Source organism: Grampus griseus (assembly GCF_964374135.1).
Source record: "Grampus griseus genome assembly, chromosome: 14".
NCBI classification, from domain to species: Eukaryota; Metazoa; Chordata; class Mammalia; order Artiodactyla; family Delphinidae; genus Grampus; species Grampus griseus.
Genome location: NC_139008.1, coordinates 66445397 through 66462983, shown reverse-complemented (window position 1 = coordinate 66462983; position 17587 = coordinate 66445397). Strand labels below are relative to the sequence as shown.

The window sequence follows — 17587 nt, the reverse complement described above, 5'->3', positions numbered from 1 at the left end:
ATCACCCTGTGAGCTTTCAGTTCAGTTTTTTTTAATCTCGCTCCAGCATTCCTTGAAGAAAAGAGGAACCCGCTCCCTTGGGAAGATGGACAAGAAACCTTCCATGCAGGTACCTCCCGTCAGCCTCCACAGCCTCTGTGCAGCCCCCAGCAGTAGCTTTCAGTCTGAAGGCCCCAGGCCTAACTCCATGTAGCTCGGGGAGTCCCCAGAGGTGCCCACCCTGCCCCAGTTTCTACTCCATCCTCCCCTTGTTCACTTTCTTAGCTTCGCTGTGTACTTTACTTCCCCAAACTACACCCTGAGCCCATGGTTCTCACATGCTCTGCTAGAGAAAGTGCTATATGTAGCACAGGTCAGGCATAGAATATAGTTAGTTTCTAGTGGTCCTGGATGGTCAGGGTGGCAGGCACTTTTTATATATTGTCTCATTTAATTTTCTTCATGGTCTGTGAGGGAGGGAATGTTATTGCCCCATTTTACAGATGAGAAAACTGCAGTAGTAATGGTAGTAGTAGTAGCAGCAACACTGACCCTGGCAGAATGTTGCCTACTCCAGGAAGCCCTCCTGGACTCCCCAGGCTACATGCAGTGCCCCATCTGTGCTGCAATATGTATGTCCCCCTCTCTGCTTCCCCTCTGGACCCACAGCTCCTTGAGGGTCAGGGCTGTGTCCTCAGCACGTAGTTAGTGCTCCCTGAAATGCTGTGGCCGAGCCTCCCAACACTAACCTTGCTGGGTTGTGCCTGTCCCTGTTCCCCCTCGGGCCACAGGAGGACAGTGCCGACCTGAAGTGCCAGCTGCACTTTGCAAAGGAGGAGTCGGCCCTCATGTGCAAGAAGCTCACCAAGCTGGCCAAGGAGAATGACAGCATGAAGGAGGAGCTGCTCAAGTACCGCTCGCTCTACGGGGACCTGGATGGCGCCCTGTCGGCCGAGGAGCTGGCGGACGCACCCCACTCGCGGGAGACCGAGCTCAAGGTTCATCTGAAGCTGGTGGAGGAGGAAGCCAACCTGCTGAGCCGCCGCATCGTGGAGCTGGAGGTGGAAAACCGCGGCCTGCGGGCCGAGATGGACGACATGAAGGACCACGGCGGCGGCTGCGGGGGCCCCGAGGCCCGCCTGGCTTTCTCCGCTCTGGGCGGCAGCGGCGGCGAGTGCGGGGAGAGCTTGGCGGAGCTGCGGCGACACCTGCAGTTCGTGGAGGAGGAGGCTGAGCTGCTCCGGCGCTCCTCAGCCGAGCTGGAGGACCAGAACAAGCTGCTGCTGAGCGAGCTGGCCAAGTACCGCTCGGAGCACGAGCTGGACGTGACGCTGTCGGAGGACAGCTGCTCCGTGCTCAGTGAGCCCTCGCAGGAGGAGCTGGCAGCCGCCAAGCTGCAGATCGGCGAGCTCAGCGGCAAGGTCAAGAAGCTGCAGTACGAGAACCGGGTGCTCCTCTCCAACCTCCAGCGCTGTGACCTCGCCTCCTGCCAGAGCACGCGGCCGATGCTGGAGACGGACGCCGAGGCCGGGGACTCGGCCCAGTGTGTGCCCGCGGCCCTCGGCGAGGCCCACGGACCCCACACCGCCCGGCTCTGCAGGGCCCGGGAGGCCGAGGCGCTGCCGGGGCTGAGGGAGCAGGCCGTCCTGGTCAGCAAGGCCATCGACGTCCTGGTGGCCGATGCCAACGGCTTCACGGGCGGCCTCCGCCCGTATCTGGACAACGAGTGTGCCGACTTTCGGCTGCACGAGGCCCCCGGCAACAACAGCGAGGGCCCCAGGGACACCAAGCTGATCCACGCCCTCCTGGTGCGGCTGAGCTTGCTCCAGCAGGAGCTCCACGCCTTCACGCGGAAGGCGGACTCGGTCCTCGGGGACCCCAACAAGGAGCAGCCAGAGCCCTTCTCGACGCTGCCCGCCTTGGGCTCCCAGGGACCCTCCAAGGAGATTCTTCTGGCCAAAGACCTTGGCTCAGACTTCCAGGTAAGATGTCCCAGTCACAGGCCCTATTACTTTTTTTATATATGTATGTACGTTTTTTTTTTTACTGAACCATACGTACAGAGAGGCAGGCAAAGCACAAGTACACAGCTTAATGAATTTTCCCAAAGTGAGCACACCTGTGTAAGCGTCACCCAGGACAAGAACTAGAATGTGACCAGCACCCCAGAAGGCCCTCCTCAGGTCCCCTTTTAGCCACTATCCCCACTCCCAAGGGTAACCCCTCTCGATTCAGTTTTGCCTGTCTTTGAACTTTGCATAAATTGAATCACACAGAACACACTCACCTGTGCCTGACTTTTCACTCATCATTATGTTTGTTGTCTCAGGTGGCAATAATTTGTGTGTTCTCATGACTGAATATGATCTCATGGGGTGAATATACCACAGTTCTCTTAGCTATTTGCTGTTGATAAAGGAATTCATTCCAAAGCCCTATCTTTTATGCCAGGTCGCCCTTTCTTCTCCTCATGTTTCTTTAGCAACGCTGTATTTTAAAACGAGTATTATTTAAAAAAAAAAAGCTTTGGTCAGATCCTGTGCAAAGGCCAGAAACTTGGCTTTCTAAAGGTAATGAACTTCCAGCCTTGATATCTATAAACTACTAGTTAGAAAAATTAAAATAGCAAAAGCACTTGTCCCCCCAAAAAGCATCACTGCAAGAGTAATCCATAAACATGCGAAGAGCTTCAGAAGTGCCTCTGGTAAAAAGATGAAGCCTCCTCCCCCCTGCTTCTTACTCCTTCAAGGTTTTGCTATTAACACTGGTTTTGGAGCAGTGCTGTCATAGGCACATGTGGGCTGCTTAAAATTAAATTAATAAAAGGTACGATACATATAATTGACAGTTCACTTCTTCAGTTCAGCCACATTTCAAGGGCTCGGTAGCTGCGTGTGTCAAGTGGTGCAGATCTAGAACATTCCATCATCACAGCATGCCCTTCTAACTCTTTCTCTCCATGTACTCTCATATATTTGTTTTTGCCTCAAATTGCTTTATGTTATACCTCCTGCTACCGCACAACTTGTTTTTCTTGTGTAATGTATCTATTTGTTCATTTATTTACGATGCTGTATTTATGGTTTGTATGCTTTTTGTTCTTAGTGCTGGAGGTGCCATGGTAAGCAAATAAACAGTTATGATTCCTGCCCCCCAGCCTGCATCATCTAGTGGGGAAAGAGATGTTCATCAAAACATCATGCCATTGAATGGGAAATCACAAACTGAGATGAGGGCTCGCTAGGAAAGGTGCTGGCTTCTGTGAATGAGAAGCTTGACCTAGACCCTGGGTCAGGGAGGACCTCTGATCTGAGCTGAGATCAGAAGGATGGATCACCAGGGGAAGAGTGTTCTAAGCAGAGGGAACAGCCTGTGCAAAGGCATACGGCCAGAAGGAGCAGGATGTGTCCAAGGACTAAGGGAAAGAGTGCGGCTGGACCTCAGTGTCGGGAGGTTTGATCTTCATCCTGAGAGCACTGGGGGAGGGGCGTCTTCCCATGTCTGTACAGGGAGGTTTAGCTCTTTCTTTTTTTTTTTTTTTTTTTTGTGGTACGTGGGCCTCTCACTGCTGTGGCCTCTCCCGTTGCGGAGCACAGGCTCCGGACGTGCAGGCTCAGCGGCCATGGCTCACGGGCCCAGCCGTTCCACGGCATGTGGGATCCTCCCGGACCGGGGCATGAACCCGTGTGCCTGCATTGGCAGGCAGACTCTCAACCACTGCGCCACCAGGGAAGCCCTCGATCTTGCTTTTCTTAAGCAAGCAGACTGCCCTATGTTGGGTCTCCCTCTTGGTTCTCCTTGGGGTAGGAATGAGCTGGGGCCGCATGTGTGGGAGGACAGTTGAAGCTGGCTCAGAAGGTTTGTGCACAAGACAGGCATTCACAGAATCAGTGTTTTCACTCACCACTAGCCATTCAGCCTTTCAGCAGACATTCGTGGGGCAGTCGCAGTGTGCCAACCAGGGCTGGGGCTGAGCCTCGGAGGTAAATCCACCTAGGCCCCTGCCCTCAGGTGTGCGGTCAGAGGCCTCTTTCAGAGCCAGAGGCCTGGGTGGGTGCAGTTTCTAGCGCCCCCGTGTCCCCTCCCCATGCTCACCTTTAGTCTCTTCTGCCTGTGCCTCTAGGTGCAGCCACCTGACCTCAGGGACCTGCCGGAATGGGAGCCCAGGATACGAGAGGCCTTCCGCAGCGGCGACCTGGACTCCAAGCCCGACCCCAGCCGGAGCTTCAGGCCTTACCGAGCTGAAGACAGTGATTCCTATGCCTCTGAGGTGGGCATAGGCCTGAGCAGGCAGCGGGGAGGGTGGGAGGAGAATGGCTGAGGCCGCTGAAGAGCAGAGTGATCTGTGGAGAATCTTAGCTGGTGATGATACGGGTTTTGAGTATTTCCTTTGGTTCCAAGCTTCCTGACAGCAAGGGCTGAGAGGGAGACAAGGAAGTTTGGGCCATTCTCAGGGCCTGATGAAAGGAAGTTTATAAACTTATCTGAGGAAATTGATCTTGTTCTCCTATACTACTGAATTCCACAGGGAAGTTAATAATTTATGTCATTTAATGGAAACAGTAATTAGTTTAGCAGGAAGGCAACAATCTCTACAGTCAGGCTGACTGGGTACAAATTGTGGATCTATGTATACTAGCTGTAAGATTGTAAAAGTGTCACTTTACTTCTCTGATCCTCAGTTTTCTCACCTTTAAAATAAAGGTAATGTGTCATAGGGTTGTTGAAAGGATTAAATACATGAAAAGCCTTAGCGTAAGGCCTGGTCCATGTTGGGTGAAGAGGACGACGACACATCACTGGCCTCAGGAGACCTGCAGGCTGTGTGGCCTCAGGCATGTTCCCACTCTCTGGCTGCAGATCCTCACCTGTAATATGGGAGGATTAGAGTGGGTGGTGGCTGTAGAATTTCCAGGATTCCCTGGTCCTTGAGCAATTCTGGATGGTTCTGAGCTCCTCCCAAGCCTACTGAGCCTCTCCCCAGCACTTCATAATGAACCTGAAGCAGGAAAAGGCTCCTATGGGCTGGATGGGGCTTCCCTGAGACTCCTGAACCGTGGAGAGTCTCATGTGTGCCCCAACCTGAGCGTCCTTTTCTTCTCAGCTTCCCTAGGAAGGCAACTTTTGGTCCCAGGGAGGCCAGTCTGCAACTGTGAAGGGGGAGAAGCTCCCTTGAAGCTGATGAATCAAACTCTTGAAGTGGTCTGAGTGTCCTAGCAGCCATGGCAAAAGAGGACGGGAGGGGGCAGGAATCATGAGATACTTAGTTCTTATTTTTTGAGAAAAAGAGATAGGCCAGCTCACCTGCAGAGAAAATAATTTCCTACCTGCCCTCAATTATTGTTTCCTTCAGCCACTCTTTACTGAGAAGTCACAAGTTGCCAGGCACCGCGTTGGGCACTGAGTTTAAGGAAAACACCAGAGATAGGTAGTATTGAGCCCTTTAAGGATTTTTAATAAAAAACAGGCATACACAGGACTTCCCTGGTGGTCCAGTGGTTGAGAATCTGCCTGCCAATGCAGGGGACGCGGGTTCGATCCCTGGTCGGGGAACTAAGATTCCACATGCCTCAGGACAACTAAGCCTGCATGCTGCAACTACTGAGCCCTCACGCCACAGCTAGAGAGCCCACGTGCCGCAACTACTGAGGCTATGTGCTCTGGAGCCCATGCACCACAACTAGAGAGAAGCCCATGCACCGCAACAAAAGATTCTGTGTGCCGCAACTAAGACCCGATGCAGCCAAATAAATATTAAAAACAAAAAAACAAAAACAGGCATACAGGATATACCTCAAGCCAGAGTGCCTTCCATTGCCAAACTTTTACATTATTGGCCAGATAACGAGTGTTTGGTTTTTTCACAGAGGGACATCTTGCCATACCTGGAAACCTTTTATGTAGGCGTTGGAGCTGACATTTCCCTTTTCTGTTTTCCTGCTTAACATGACAGCATAAAAATTTCCCTTTATTAGTAGAAATACTTTTAGAAATCTTAAGTGAAGTATAACATACATGCAGTAAAGCACTCATATTGTAAGTGTACAGCTCAAATAATTTTCATAAACTGAACACTACTGTGTAAGCAAATCAATGAACAGAACATGACCTGGCCCTGGAAGCCTCCCTTCTACTCCCCATCTAGTCACCATACTGACTTCTAACAAAATAGAGTTTTTTTGCCTGTTTAGCTACAAATCCTTATAAACCCAATCCCCCCCGCCCCTCCCCACACCAAAGGCAGAGTTTTATTGTCTTTTTTGTAAGGTTTTATTATATAGTCATTATAAACAACAAATAACTATAATAAAGTCTCTAAGCAGCATTGCATAAGGATATAAAGAAGAAAGTCAAGATCACAAGATTATCACATAATTAACCACTGTGAACATTTAGTTTGTGTGTGTCCATGTCCTTCATGTTTTTCTATTGAGTATATATATTTTTTACTTTTTACTGAAGTATAACATAATAATATACATACAGTAAAGGGCACTATCCTTTTTTTTTTTAATTTAATTTTATTTTTGGTCATGCCACGCGGCTTGCAGAATCTTAGTTCCCCCGACCAGGGATCGAACCCTCACCCTCGGCAGTGAAAGTATGGAGTCCTAACCACTGGACCACCAGAGAATTCCCAAGGGCACTATCCTTAAGTGTGCAGTTGTATGGATTTTAACATAAGTATAGACCCATTAAACACATATGGTTGATCCCCAACTTATCTTAGTTGTTTGTAAATTACTGCAATTATAAACGAGACGAACATCTTTGTGAATTAAACTGAGTTTTCATAGTATTTATTTTCTACAAATTTCTGCAAGAAATTATCAAGCTAAAATTATAACAATAGCTAGGTTTGATGTGCACTGTTTCATTTCATCGTCATGACAACCCACGGAGGCAGGGACAGCTGCCGTGCCTGGTTTATACTGGAAGGACAGCTTGGGCCTGACTTACTGCAAAGGACTCTCGTCCTTTGACTGCAGCTTCTGTCCTCCTCCTGCTCTCTCCCTCCTCCTTATCTGTGTCCCTCATCTCGACCCCAGATCAAGGAGCTGCAGCTCGTGCTGGCCGAAGCACATGACAGCCTCCGGGGCCTGCAAGAGCAGCTCTCCCAGGAGCGGCAGCTGCGGAAGGAGGAGGCTGAAAACTTCAACCAGAAAGTGGTGCAGGTGGGTGGTGCCCAGTGCTCTCCTGCACCTACTGCAACCTGTCTTCCCTGAACCAAACCTTAGCGGTCCATGGGTCTTCAGAGGCAGGAATGTCAGGGGAAACCTGTGTCTTCTCGCCCCGTGCTGCACTGGTGCTTATGCATTAGCTGTGCTGGGCTGGAATCCTGGGCTTGTCGTTGACTGTCTGTGTGACCTCAGGCCCATTCTGTCGCCTCTCTGTGCTTCAGTTTCCCATCTATGAAATATTGCCCCGTCAGAGTTGAAAATCTGTATTAGAAAGGCCGTAGGCCTGGCTGGTAATCAAGATGGTAGCTCTGCTAGTAGACAGCATTTATTAAGCCCTTACTCTATGTCAGGGCACTTGCCACACATCATGTCCTTTAATCCTCATGTTTTCCCCTGTGAAGTGTGTCCCCATTTTACAGGTGGGGAAACTGATGCCCAGAGTGCTGAAGTGCTTTGCCCAGGGTTGCACTTGCAGGGCAAGGTGGGGCTGGGATTCTTTTTTTCCTTTGTTTTTAATATTTTTTTATTATTTATTTTATTTCTTTGGCTGCGCCGGGTCTTAGCTGCAACACGCAAGATCTTCATTGTGGCATGCAGGATCTTTAGTCGCGGCATGCAAACTCTTAGTTGTGGCATGCATGCGGGGTCTAGTTCCCTGACCAGGGATCGAACCTGGGGCCCCCTGCATTGGGAACGTGGAGTCTTACCCACTGGACCACCAGGGAAGTCCTTGGGACTGGGATTCTAATCCAGGTTATTGGCTCTCTTGGAGCCATTACCCCGTGTTGCTTACTAGGGTATTAATGCTGTCAGCCTTCCTCACCCCGAGAATGCCCTTTGCTCTGCATGTGGGTCACCCCTCCCTGCCATCACTGCTCACCCTCCCAGGTGCCTCAATGAATGTGAGAGTTCATGTTGGTTCCTGGTATGGGCTCATTAGCTGATGTCATGGTTTTTACAATCAGACAGAGCCGGATTCAGATCCCAGCTCTTTCGCTGATTGTTACTGTGATTGCTGCTGTTTTTATGAGTCTCTCTCCCCTGGAGGAGCTGAGGGAACTGTTTATTTCAACACAGTGAACTGCTAGTGGTGGAATCCCTGTCGGGGGTCACCACCGGGCACCCCCTGAAATTTCCTCTCGGCCCTTGTGTGAGGCCTGGAACGGGATGAGTTAGGGTCCCCTAGACAGCTGGGGTAGCTCACCCTCTTGTCCCCCTTGCAGCTGAAGGAGGACCAGCAGAGGGCACTCCTGCGGCGGGAGTTTGAGCTGCAGAGTCTGAGCCTGCAGCGGAGGCTGGAGCAGAAATTCTGGAGCCAGGAGAAGAACATGTTGGTTCAGGAGTCCCAGCAGTTCAAGCACAACTTCCTCCTGCTCTTCATGAAGCTCAGGTGGTTCCTCAAGCGCTGGCGGCAGGGCAAGGTTTTGCCCAGCGAGGGAGATGACTTCCTTGAGGTATGGTTCCCCTGGGACTGGGACTGGGGTGGGGTGGGGTAGAGGAGAGAGGACAGGAGGGACTTAGCCCTGGGGCTCAGATACGAAGCATCAGCTTGCAGCGTCCATCCTTGCATTCATTCATTCATTCACTCCTTCAGCATCGGTTTGCTGAGACCCAGCTCTTTACTGAGTGCTGTGGCAGATGCCGGGGAGACCGTGGTGAAGACGACAGACTCTGTCCCGGCCTTGCCAGGGGGCCAGTAGGTCTTCCACACTTCTCTGGTATTTGCTGGTTTCCCTTTTTAACAGACCTGAGTCTTGAGCTGGCAATAGGATATAGATGCGTTTAATGATCTGGTTTCGTTGTTTTTGCATTATAGGCACATATAGTACATATGAATGTTCTTTACTCTTTTAAGGTGCAATTTATATACGGTAAGGTGCACACACCTTAAGTGTACAGCTGATGAAGTTTTACAGTGTACACCCTGCAGAGACATAGTATAGCATCGCCCAGATCACAGTGAGCACATTTCCAGTGCTCCAGAAGGCTCCCGGGTGCCGCAGGGGATACGCCCACCCCAGCAGTCAGCACTCTTCTGACTTCTTACACCATGCATCAATCTTGCCTATTCTAGAACTTCGTACAAGTGCGTGTAGTCTTTTGTGTCTGGCTTTTGCTTAATATAATTCTTTGAGGTTCATCCACATTTTACCTATAAAAGTAGTTGGTTCTTTATTGCTGCTTACTTTTCACTTATGAATATATTTTATTTTTAATGTTACCTTTGACAATGATAATGGACACTGGCTTTCCATTTTTAGTAATATCAACTTCCTATTTTAGATACGTTTATTTAACTAGAAAGAGTACGTTGACTTAAAAGCATTACTGATAGTACAGATAGTATATGGGTGTGGCAGGAAACGTGACGAGTGGAGCTTTGGGAATGTGTGAAGCTTGGGAAGGACTCACGTGGCCCATTTGTCCCTCAGCCTGTGCAGGACCCTTTGTCCTCAAATCCCCTTCCTCCTGTCACGATCAGCACGCTGACGTTGCTAGGAGAAGGGGGCATGTAAGGACGTCATACCTCAGTCACACCCACCTGAGTTGGCACTGCTCACCTTGGCCTTGGCCTTTTAGGTACAGGTACCTCTGCCCTAGCCCAGGCTTGGCCCTTCTCCAGTTCAAGCTACTCATTCCAGAGCCAATGGGGACCAGTGGCAGTCCCCATGTACCCCTGTCAGGGGTCCCCCAGAGTAGCCTGAATGTCCCAGGAGCAGGGGATGGTGGTTAGACCTGAGTCTGTAGCAGGAGTTTCCTCCCCCATCCCCAGTGGGGCTCATAGGCCACCTGCCTCCTCCCCAAGGGACTCTAGAGAGAGTTGCTACCATCTTTAGATGAACATACTCCCTGCTGCCCTCTCCCAGGAATGTCTGACATGGAGGCACCCCTATGAGAAGCACCTGGAAAGCCCAGCATGGCTGCCCCTCGAGCATCACTCTTAGTGACACCTGGGGACTCCTATTTGAAGCCACTGTCTGCTTTAGGACTGTCCCTCCTGTTTGGAAGTCCCACACAAGCCTCTGGATGAAGCCCAGTTTGTTTTTCTTAATAACTTTTTTTTTTTTAACATCTTTATTGGGGTATAATTGCTTTACAATGGTGTGTTAGCTTCTGCTTTATAACAAAGTGAATCAGTTATACAATAACTTTTTTAAATTTTATTTTTTTATATTATAGTAAAATATATTGTACATAACATAAATTTTACCATTTTAACCATTTTTAAGTTTAGAGTTCACTGGCATTAAGTACATTCACATTGCTGTGTAACCATCACCACTGTCCATCTCCAGAACTCTTCATCTTGTAAAACTGAAACTCTTACCCATTCACTCCTTATTCCCCCCTCCGCCTGCCCTGGCAACCACTATTCAGCTCTCTGCTTGTATGAGTTTGACTTCATTAGATTCCACATATAAGTGAGATCTTGTAGTATTTCTCTTCCTGTCTCTGGCTTATTTTGCTTAGCATAATGTCTTCCAGGTTCATCCATGTCCATGTTGTCGCAAATGGCAGGATTGCCTTCTTTTTTAAGACTGAATAATATTTCCTTGTATGTATCTATCACTTTTTCTTTACCCGTTCATTCATAGACACACACTTAGGTTGTTTCCATATCTTGGCTACTGTAAATAATGCCACAGTGAACATGGAGAGATCCAGATTTCATTTTCTTTGGATATATACCCACAAGTGGGATTGCTAGATCATATGGGAGATCTATTTTTAATTTGGGGGGAAACTTCTATACTGTTTTCCATAGCTGAAGCCCACTTTTGGCTGCTAGGGAAGATGTTTCCCCCTCCACCAAAAAAAATGAATTGCTTTCAGGCCATGTAGCCTGATTTTAAATCAGGTTGTCTCAGGCAAACTCTCCATATTTGGTGAAAATCTTTCTAGCCATTTCAATGTACTGGGATAACAGAGAGAAACAGAAACTTACTTCAGGATAAAAATAAGGTGTAACCATAGAAAATAAAGTAATATACATGCCTATAATAAATAGAAATATACATACTTACTGAGATAGACATGATAAGAAACATAACCACCCACACTGTAAAAAATACATATATACATAGATATAATGATATAAAGCCCATGTGTATAAAATACATATAAACAAGTACATAATAAAATACAGATAACCATATAAATAACAAACTTGATGTACATTCATACTTTTAAAGAATATGTGTGTCCACGCATGTAGAATTAAAACTATATATATGAGGGCCTCCCTGGTGGCGCAGTAGTTGAGAGTCCGCCTGCCGATGCAGGGGACGCGGGTTCGCGCCCAGGTCTGGGAAGATCCCACATGCCTCGGAGCGGCTGGGCCCGTGAGCCATGGCCGCTGAGCCTGCGCGTCCGGAGCCTGTGCTCCGCAACGGGAGGGGCCACAGCAGTGAGAGGCCCGCGTACCGCAAAAAAAAAAAAAAAAAAAAAACTATATATATGAATGATAACCCTCATATATTGAGTATTTATAGTGTCGTGGGCACTGTGTTAAATGCTCTATTTGGATAATTGCATTTCACTTTTACACATACCCTATGATGTGGAAACAATTATTATCCCCATTCTACTGCAGATAAAGATCTTTGATTCCTTGTCCTCAATTCTGAAATCCAGAAGCTCTGAGAACTGTGTTTTGTTGGGTCTAACTCAGTTGGAAAATATTGACCTGACATTCATTTGGCAGCAGAACCTTTATTTACCCCATTTCCTATTAGTACTCACATGTTTGAAGGGGAAATATTGGTGTCCACGAGCATAGGGTATCTCACCAGACGGGGCTGTTTTACAATATACAGTGTAGGTACCATATTATCTTTCTAAATCCTGATTACTTCTGAATTCCAAGCACACCCGACCCAAAGAATTTCGGAGAAAGAATTGTGCACCTGTGTATACAGATAATACAGATAATCAAAAGTCAGTATGTTTAGATTCTGACCAGGGAGGGAACTGGGTATTTATTCACACAGGCCCTGCTCCACCCCACATATTTCCAGGCTCAGTGCCTGCCCTGAACCCCAGAAACCCTCTTCATTTGATTTCACCACACTCTCTTGGTTTTCCTTCCACCTCACTCGTTGCTCCTCCTCAGTCTCCTTGGCTGGACGCTTCCTTTTCTCCCTGAACTGACCCCTTAACGTCAACAGTCCTGAGGGCTCAGCCCTCAGGCCGCGTCTCTCCTTGACCTTCACCTGCCTCCTTGGGGAGCTTGTCCAGGCACTTGGCTTACATGGCCTTTCTTGCACATTGCCAATCTATCTAGAATCTACAGAATCTGACCCAGCTGCACTGCCTACCCCCTCACCACCCCCATCTGAGCCATCACCACTTCTTGCCTGGATTATCACCGTAGCCTCCTAGCTGGTCTCCCTGCCTCTGCCCTTGCACCCTTCTACCGAGCATCTTCTAGTCAAAGCAGGGAGGTACCAGGCCGCGTGTACTCCACGTGGATGGTGCCCCCTGGTGTTGTGCAGTATGGAGCTCTGTGTATCTCAACACAGCAGCTAGAGTGATCTCGTAAAACTGAAAGCCAGGCCAGGGTCACTCCTCAGCACAGTCCTCCCCTGGCTCCCACGTCACCCAGAGTAGAAGCCGAAGTCCCTACAAAGCTTGTTCCACCGGCCTTGGTCCCCGTACCTCTCACTTCCTCCCTGGCTCTCTTGCTCTTCCTCAAATAGATGTGTTCCCATCTCAGGGCCTTTGCATTTGCTGTGACCTTAACCTGGAATTCTCAACCTGCACGTATTCACGTGGCTTATTTTTTTTACCTCCTTCAGGATTTTGCCCAAATATCACCTTCTCTCTAAGGCCTTCCTTGACCACCCAGTGCAGCACATCCTAGCTCCTCTCCCAGCTCTCTTTTTCTCCATAGCACTTATTATTATGGAACATTCCATATATTTAATGATGTTTCATGTATCAATATTTCACATATTTGTTTGTTTTCCTGCTACTGGAATGGAAGCTCAAGGGGACCAGGGCTTCTGTCTGTCTTGCTCACTGATGTATTCCCAGCTCTGAACATAGGGCCTGGTGCGTGGTAGATGTTCAATAAATATTTGTCAAATGAATGAATGAATGAATGAAATGAATAGTGAATGAGCACCCACTTCTTCTGCTTCACTCCCATCATAAACTAGACCCTGGTCTCCTGGGCTGGCTCTCGACTCCTGCCCAGAGTCCATCAACAGCAAACCCCTCTGCTCCCAGGAAGGGTCCCTTCTGCCCACCCAAGCCTCTGATTGCCCTTATCTATAATTATGTGGGTGACTTGTGGCCCTTTATTCCAACCACAGTGCCTACCTTGACAGCATAGCTATTTCAGAGTAGCTCTCAGGGATGCCTCATGGTCCTTGGGGCAGAAGAGATGGTGTGGGGAGTAGAAGGGTCTGACTTTCCAGCTGTGCTCCTTGACCTGGACGGTGCCCAGGGCTCAAAGTTAAAATCTGGGAAATCAGTGCCCAGCTGGGATACTTTTGGTCCATAAACCCCCTTTCTTTATTCCTGCCTGGCTGTGCAGCCCACTTTCTATCTGGGCCACTAGCCTGTATCCCCTCTCCCTGAGGGTCAGACCCCCCAGGCATGATGCCCTCCTACCCGCTATTGAGTGTGGTTTTTAAAAAACAGGTAAATAGCATGAAGGAGCTGTACCTGCTAATGGAGGAAGAAGAATTAAACGCCCAGCATTCTGATAACAAGACCTGCACGGGGGACAGCTGGACCCAAAACACGGTGCGTTCTCAGCCCATTTCCAGTCCTGCCCTGTCCATTTGTTCCTTTGTCTGTTTAGTGATCACATCTTGCTGCTTTCTGACCCCAGTCCTACACCAGGCACCGGAGCGGCAGAGGGTTATTGCTTGGTCACTGGCCCCAGATGCTCAGTGCTATGGGGTATGTAAGTCACCCCAGGGCAGTGACAGAGGGTCAGATGATGGACTGTGGAGTCTCAGGTGAGAGAGCAGTTAATTCTGTTTGGAGTATAGAGGATGGTATTACAGAGAAGGGGTCATAGGTGGTGGGTTTTGAAGGATGAATAGGAGCTTGCCTAATAGAGAATAGGGAAAAGGCCATTCGGTACCAAGAGAATTGTATATACAGAGATGTGGCAAGGTATTCTGAGTCTGGCTGCAGCTTGGGATGTGCATAGTGGGGGTAAGGACATCAGGCTTGAGTGAGTTGTATGAAGAAGGGCCTTGTGGCCTAGGATCAGGAACCATCAAATCAAGCCACGGGGTAGTATAGAGCAGTAGGGTCAGGCTCCCAGGGGCACCCACAGTAAGCTGGGTTATAGGTGGGAAACAGGTCATGGACCCAGGAGAGAAGACTGGGTCCAAGTCGTGCAGTCAGGGAGCTTCCGTGGTTCAGACTCCCCATCTGGCCTACGGTGGGTCAGAGAAGGCAGATCTTGGGCAAGGAGAAAGACGGAGGCCTAGATGCTGCAGAGCCTCAGAGAAGCCAGGGCCCAGCTCAGATTTAGGTTGAATAATTGCTGTAACTACAGAATTTTGTGTTTTTGTGAGACTGGGTCATGTGTCAGTCTAAGAGGTGGCCAGGGCTGGGCTTGGTATGCCTGTTTTACGGGGAGATGACCCGAAGAGGTCGTGGGACTTGCCTGAGGCCTGGTAGAGTCCCAGGCTGGACCCTGGATGAGTTCCCAGCCCAGCCTCTCCTCCTTGCCGCTCCGAAAGCTCCTGACCCAGGCCTTGCCCCCATCTGCAGCCCAACGAGTACATCAAGACACTGGCCGACATGAAGGTGACACTGAAGGAGCTATGCTGGCTGCTTCGGGATGAACGCCGTGGTCTGACTGAGCTTCAGCAACAGTTTGCCAAGGCCAAGGCCACCTGGGAGACAGAGCGGGCAGAGCTCAAGAGCCATACTGCCCTGGTGAGTCTCCCACCTGTCAGAGACATCCCCCTCCTTGTTCCCCTCTCTGCGAAGGCCTCAGCTGTCAGACTGGGGAGGAGGATGCCCAAGCCTTGCTCCTAGAAGCATAGGAACCCCTTCACTTACCTTGTGGCCCAGAGAGGGCAAGACACTTGCCTAGAGTCACACAGCAAGGGTACCAGAAACAGTGGGAACTGAAGGTCCCTGGGCTAGGGAAGGCAGGTGAGGGACTGGCAAAGGAGCCATGGGGACATCACAGGCGCCTCCGCCGCACCATGAGCTCACAGGTGAGGCCGGAACACTTAAATGCCTGTCTGCACCTGGTGACATCCTTCATCCTCACACCCAGACTTCTGCTGCCTGCTGTCCTCATAAGGATCCCCTTAGGCCCCTGCTACCTGACTCTGTTTTGCTCCCTCCACCCGAACTGGGGAACTCCCCTCCCTACAACTCGGATGATCAAAGGAGCCTTAACCAGGAGTCCTGGATATTTGGTCTTTGCTGTGTGCCTGGAGGCAAGGTGCTGCCCCCCACTCTGGCCGAGAAGTGAGGGGATGGGCTTCCTCCCGCTCAGAAAGAATGCTCTCACCACCCCAACCCCTACCCCACGCCAGAACTCTGCGGGGCCCAGCTTCCTCCCCGCTGCCCCTGCTGCAGTCTGCCCTCCCAGGTATCACGGGCCCCTCAGAGGTGGGTACCCTGATTATCTTTGTTGGGCAAGTGACAAAGCAGGCACAGAGGAGTTAAGCTTCTTTCCCAAGGTCACCCAGCTAGTCAGTGGCAGACCTGACCCTCACTCCCCAAACCTCTGCCCTCCTGGCTCCTCATGACCGTGATCCCACCTTCTTCCCAGTTCTCAGACTTCTGGCTTCCTGGTGCCACCGTTCTCTCCTCCCAACCCTCCCTGCTGATCTCACAGGTCCCGCCCCACCTGCACCTTCCACAGTGTCCCCTGCTCCCACTGCCCCCCCAACCCCAGGCGTTCCAGGTGTCCCTCCCGCCATGGGAACCTGACCACAGCTTGGGGGTGTGGGGTACATTGATTCTATAGATTGCACGTTTCCCTCCTGCACCCCAAGATTTGGGCCAAGACAGCCATCACGCTCAGGTGATTCCTGCCCACATTCTTTATGTGACTGTGCATGTCCCCCACTAACCGTAAACCCTGCTAAACATGGGTAAGTGTTGATGAAATATCATGAGAAGCAATAACTAGGAGCCTCTGCCATTCTGTAGCTATGTGACCAGGGACAAATAACCTCTGTGAACCTCTTCCTCCTCTGTAAAGTATCGACAGTGGTGGTTCTCTTGCTGAGTTTTCTTGAGGGCATAGATAATGCCTGAAAGGCCCTTAGCACAGAGCTTGGTGTGTAGAAGCTGTGCTACACAAGCCTTGACTGTGAGAAACGTTTAGTTCTAACTGAGGAGGTCAGTGGAGGTTCCTGGGTGAGGGGTCCTCTGAGGAGAGCACCCTCCCCCTGCCCCCTGCTGGTGCCCGGGGAGGGACGAGGGAGGGCAGAGAGGAGGGTCCTCCTGGTGCCAGCCACCCGGGTTGCTCTTCTTTCCGCAGATGGAGCTGAAGGCTGGGAAGGGGGCTGGAGATCGGATAGGGCCCGACTGGAAGGCAGCCCTGCAGAGGGAACGGGAGGAACAGCAGCACCTCCTGGCTGAGTCCTACAGTGCAGTCATGGAGCTGACACGGCAGCTGCAGATCAGTGAGCACAACTGGGGCCAGGAGAAGCTGCAGCTGGTGGAGCGGCTTCAGGGTGAGAAGCAGCAGGTGGAGCAGCAGGTAAAGGAGCTGCAGAATCGCCTGAGCCAGGTGAGGTCTGTCCCAGCCCAAGATGGCTTAAGCCACAAGGGGGAAGTTGCTATAGGCACAGACCAGGGGGAAGACTCCTTCAGGTAGAGATGGATCTGTATGCTCAGAGACTGCAGTAGGGACCAGGCCTTCCTCTCTGCCAGGCTCACAGGCTTGCTTTCCTCTGTGTTTTATTCTGAAGCAAGCCGTTCTCAAATATGGCCTCTGTTAGTGTTGTATTCATATCCTCACAGCTTAGCAGTTTCAATGGAAAGAGTTTTCCTATTCCACAGGGCTCTGATCTGCCAGGTTTCCCATGAAAATTAGAGTCCTCTGACCAAAAGGGGGAAATAGGAAAAACAATCATTGACCATTACAACCCCACTACAGTTAACATGCACCTATCTTATCAAGCTGCTATGCTCCACTGTGACTTTTTCCTTTGTTTATTTTTTATTGCAATTGTATAAGTCAGGACTTCATGTTTATATAAGACTCAAATATTACAAAAGCATACTCCAACCCACTCCCTCCCTTTCTTGCTGTTTAAATTTACATTCAGGGCTTCCCTGGTGGCACAGTGGTTGAGAATCTGCCTGCTAATGCAGGGGACACGGGTTCGAGCCCTGGTCTGGGAAGATCCCACATGCCACGGAGCAACTAGGCCCATGAGCCACAACTACTGAGCCTGCGCGTCTGGAGCCTGCGCTCCACAACA

The 17587-nt window shown here is 50.1% G+C and overlaps 1 protein-coding gene across 1 annotated transcript in view; it reads left to right on the top strand.

Annotated features, from left to right (window-relative positions):
- MTCL2 (microtubule crosslinking factor 2) overlaps nucleotides 1-17587 on the top strand; it is a gene marked incomplete at its 5' end in the record, with an annotated part of 65486 nt that overhangs the window by 38407 nt on the left and 9492 nt on the right. The window contains 8 exons of the mRNA XM_082669489.1: nucleotides 47-109; nucleotides 771-1961; nucleotides 4109-4249; nucleotides 7029-7154; nucleotides 8384-8614; nucleotides 13809-13913; nucleotides 14901-15068; nucleotides 16639-16890. Coding sequence (XP_082525615.1) covers nucleotides 47-109; nucleotides 771-1961; nucleotides 4109-4249; nucleotides 7029-7154; nucleotides 8384-8614; nucleotides 13809-13913; nucleotides 14901-15068; nucleotides 16639-16890 — 2277 coding nt within the window. The remainder of the gene's footprint in view (nucleotides 1-46; nucleotides 110-770; nucleotides 1962-4108; nucleotides 4250-7028; nucleotides 7155-8383; nucleotides 8615-13808; nucleotides 13914-14900; nucleotides 15069-16638; nucleotides 16891-17587) is intronic.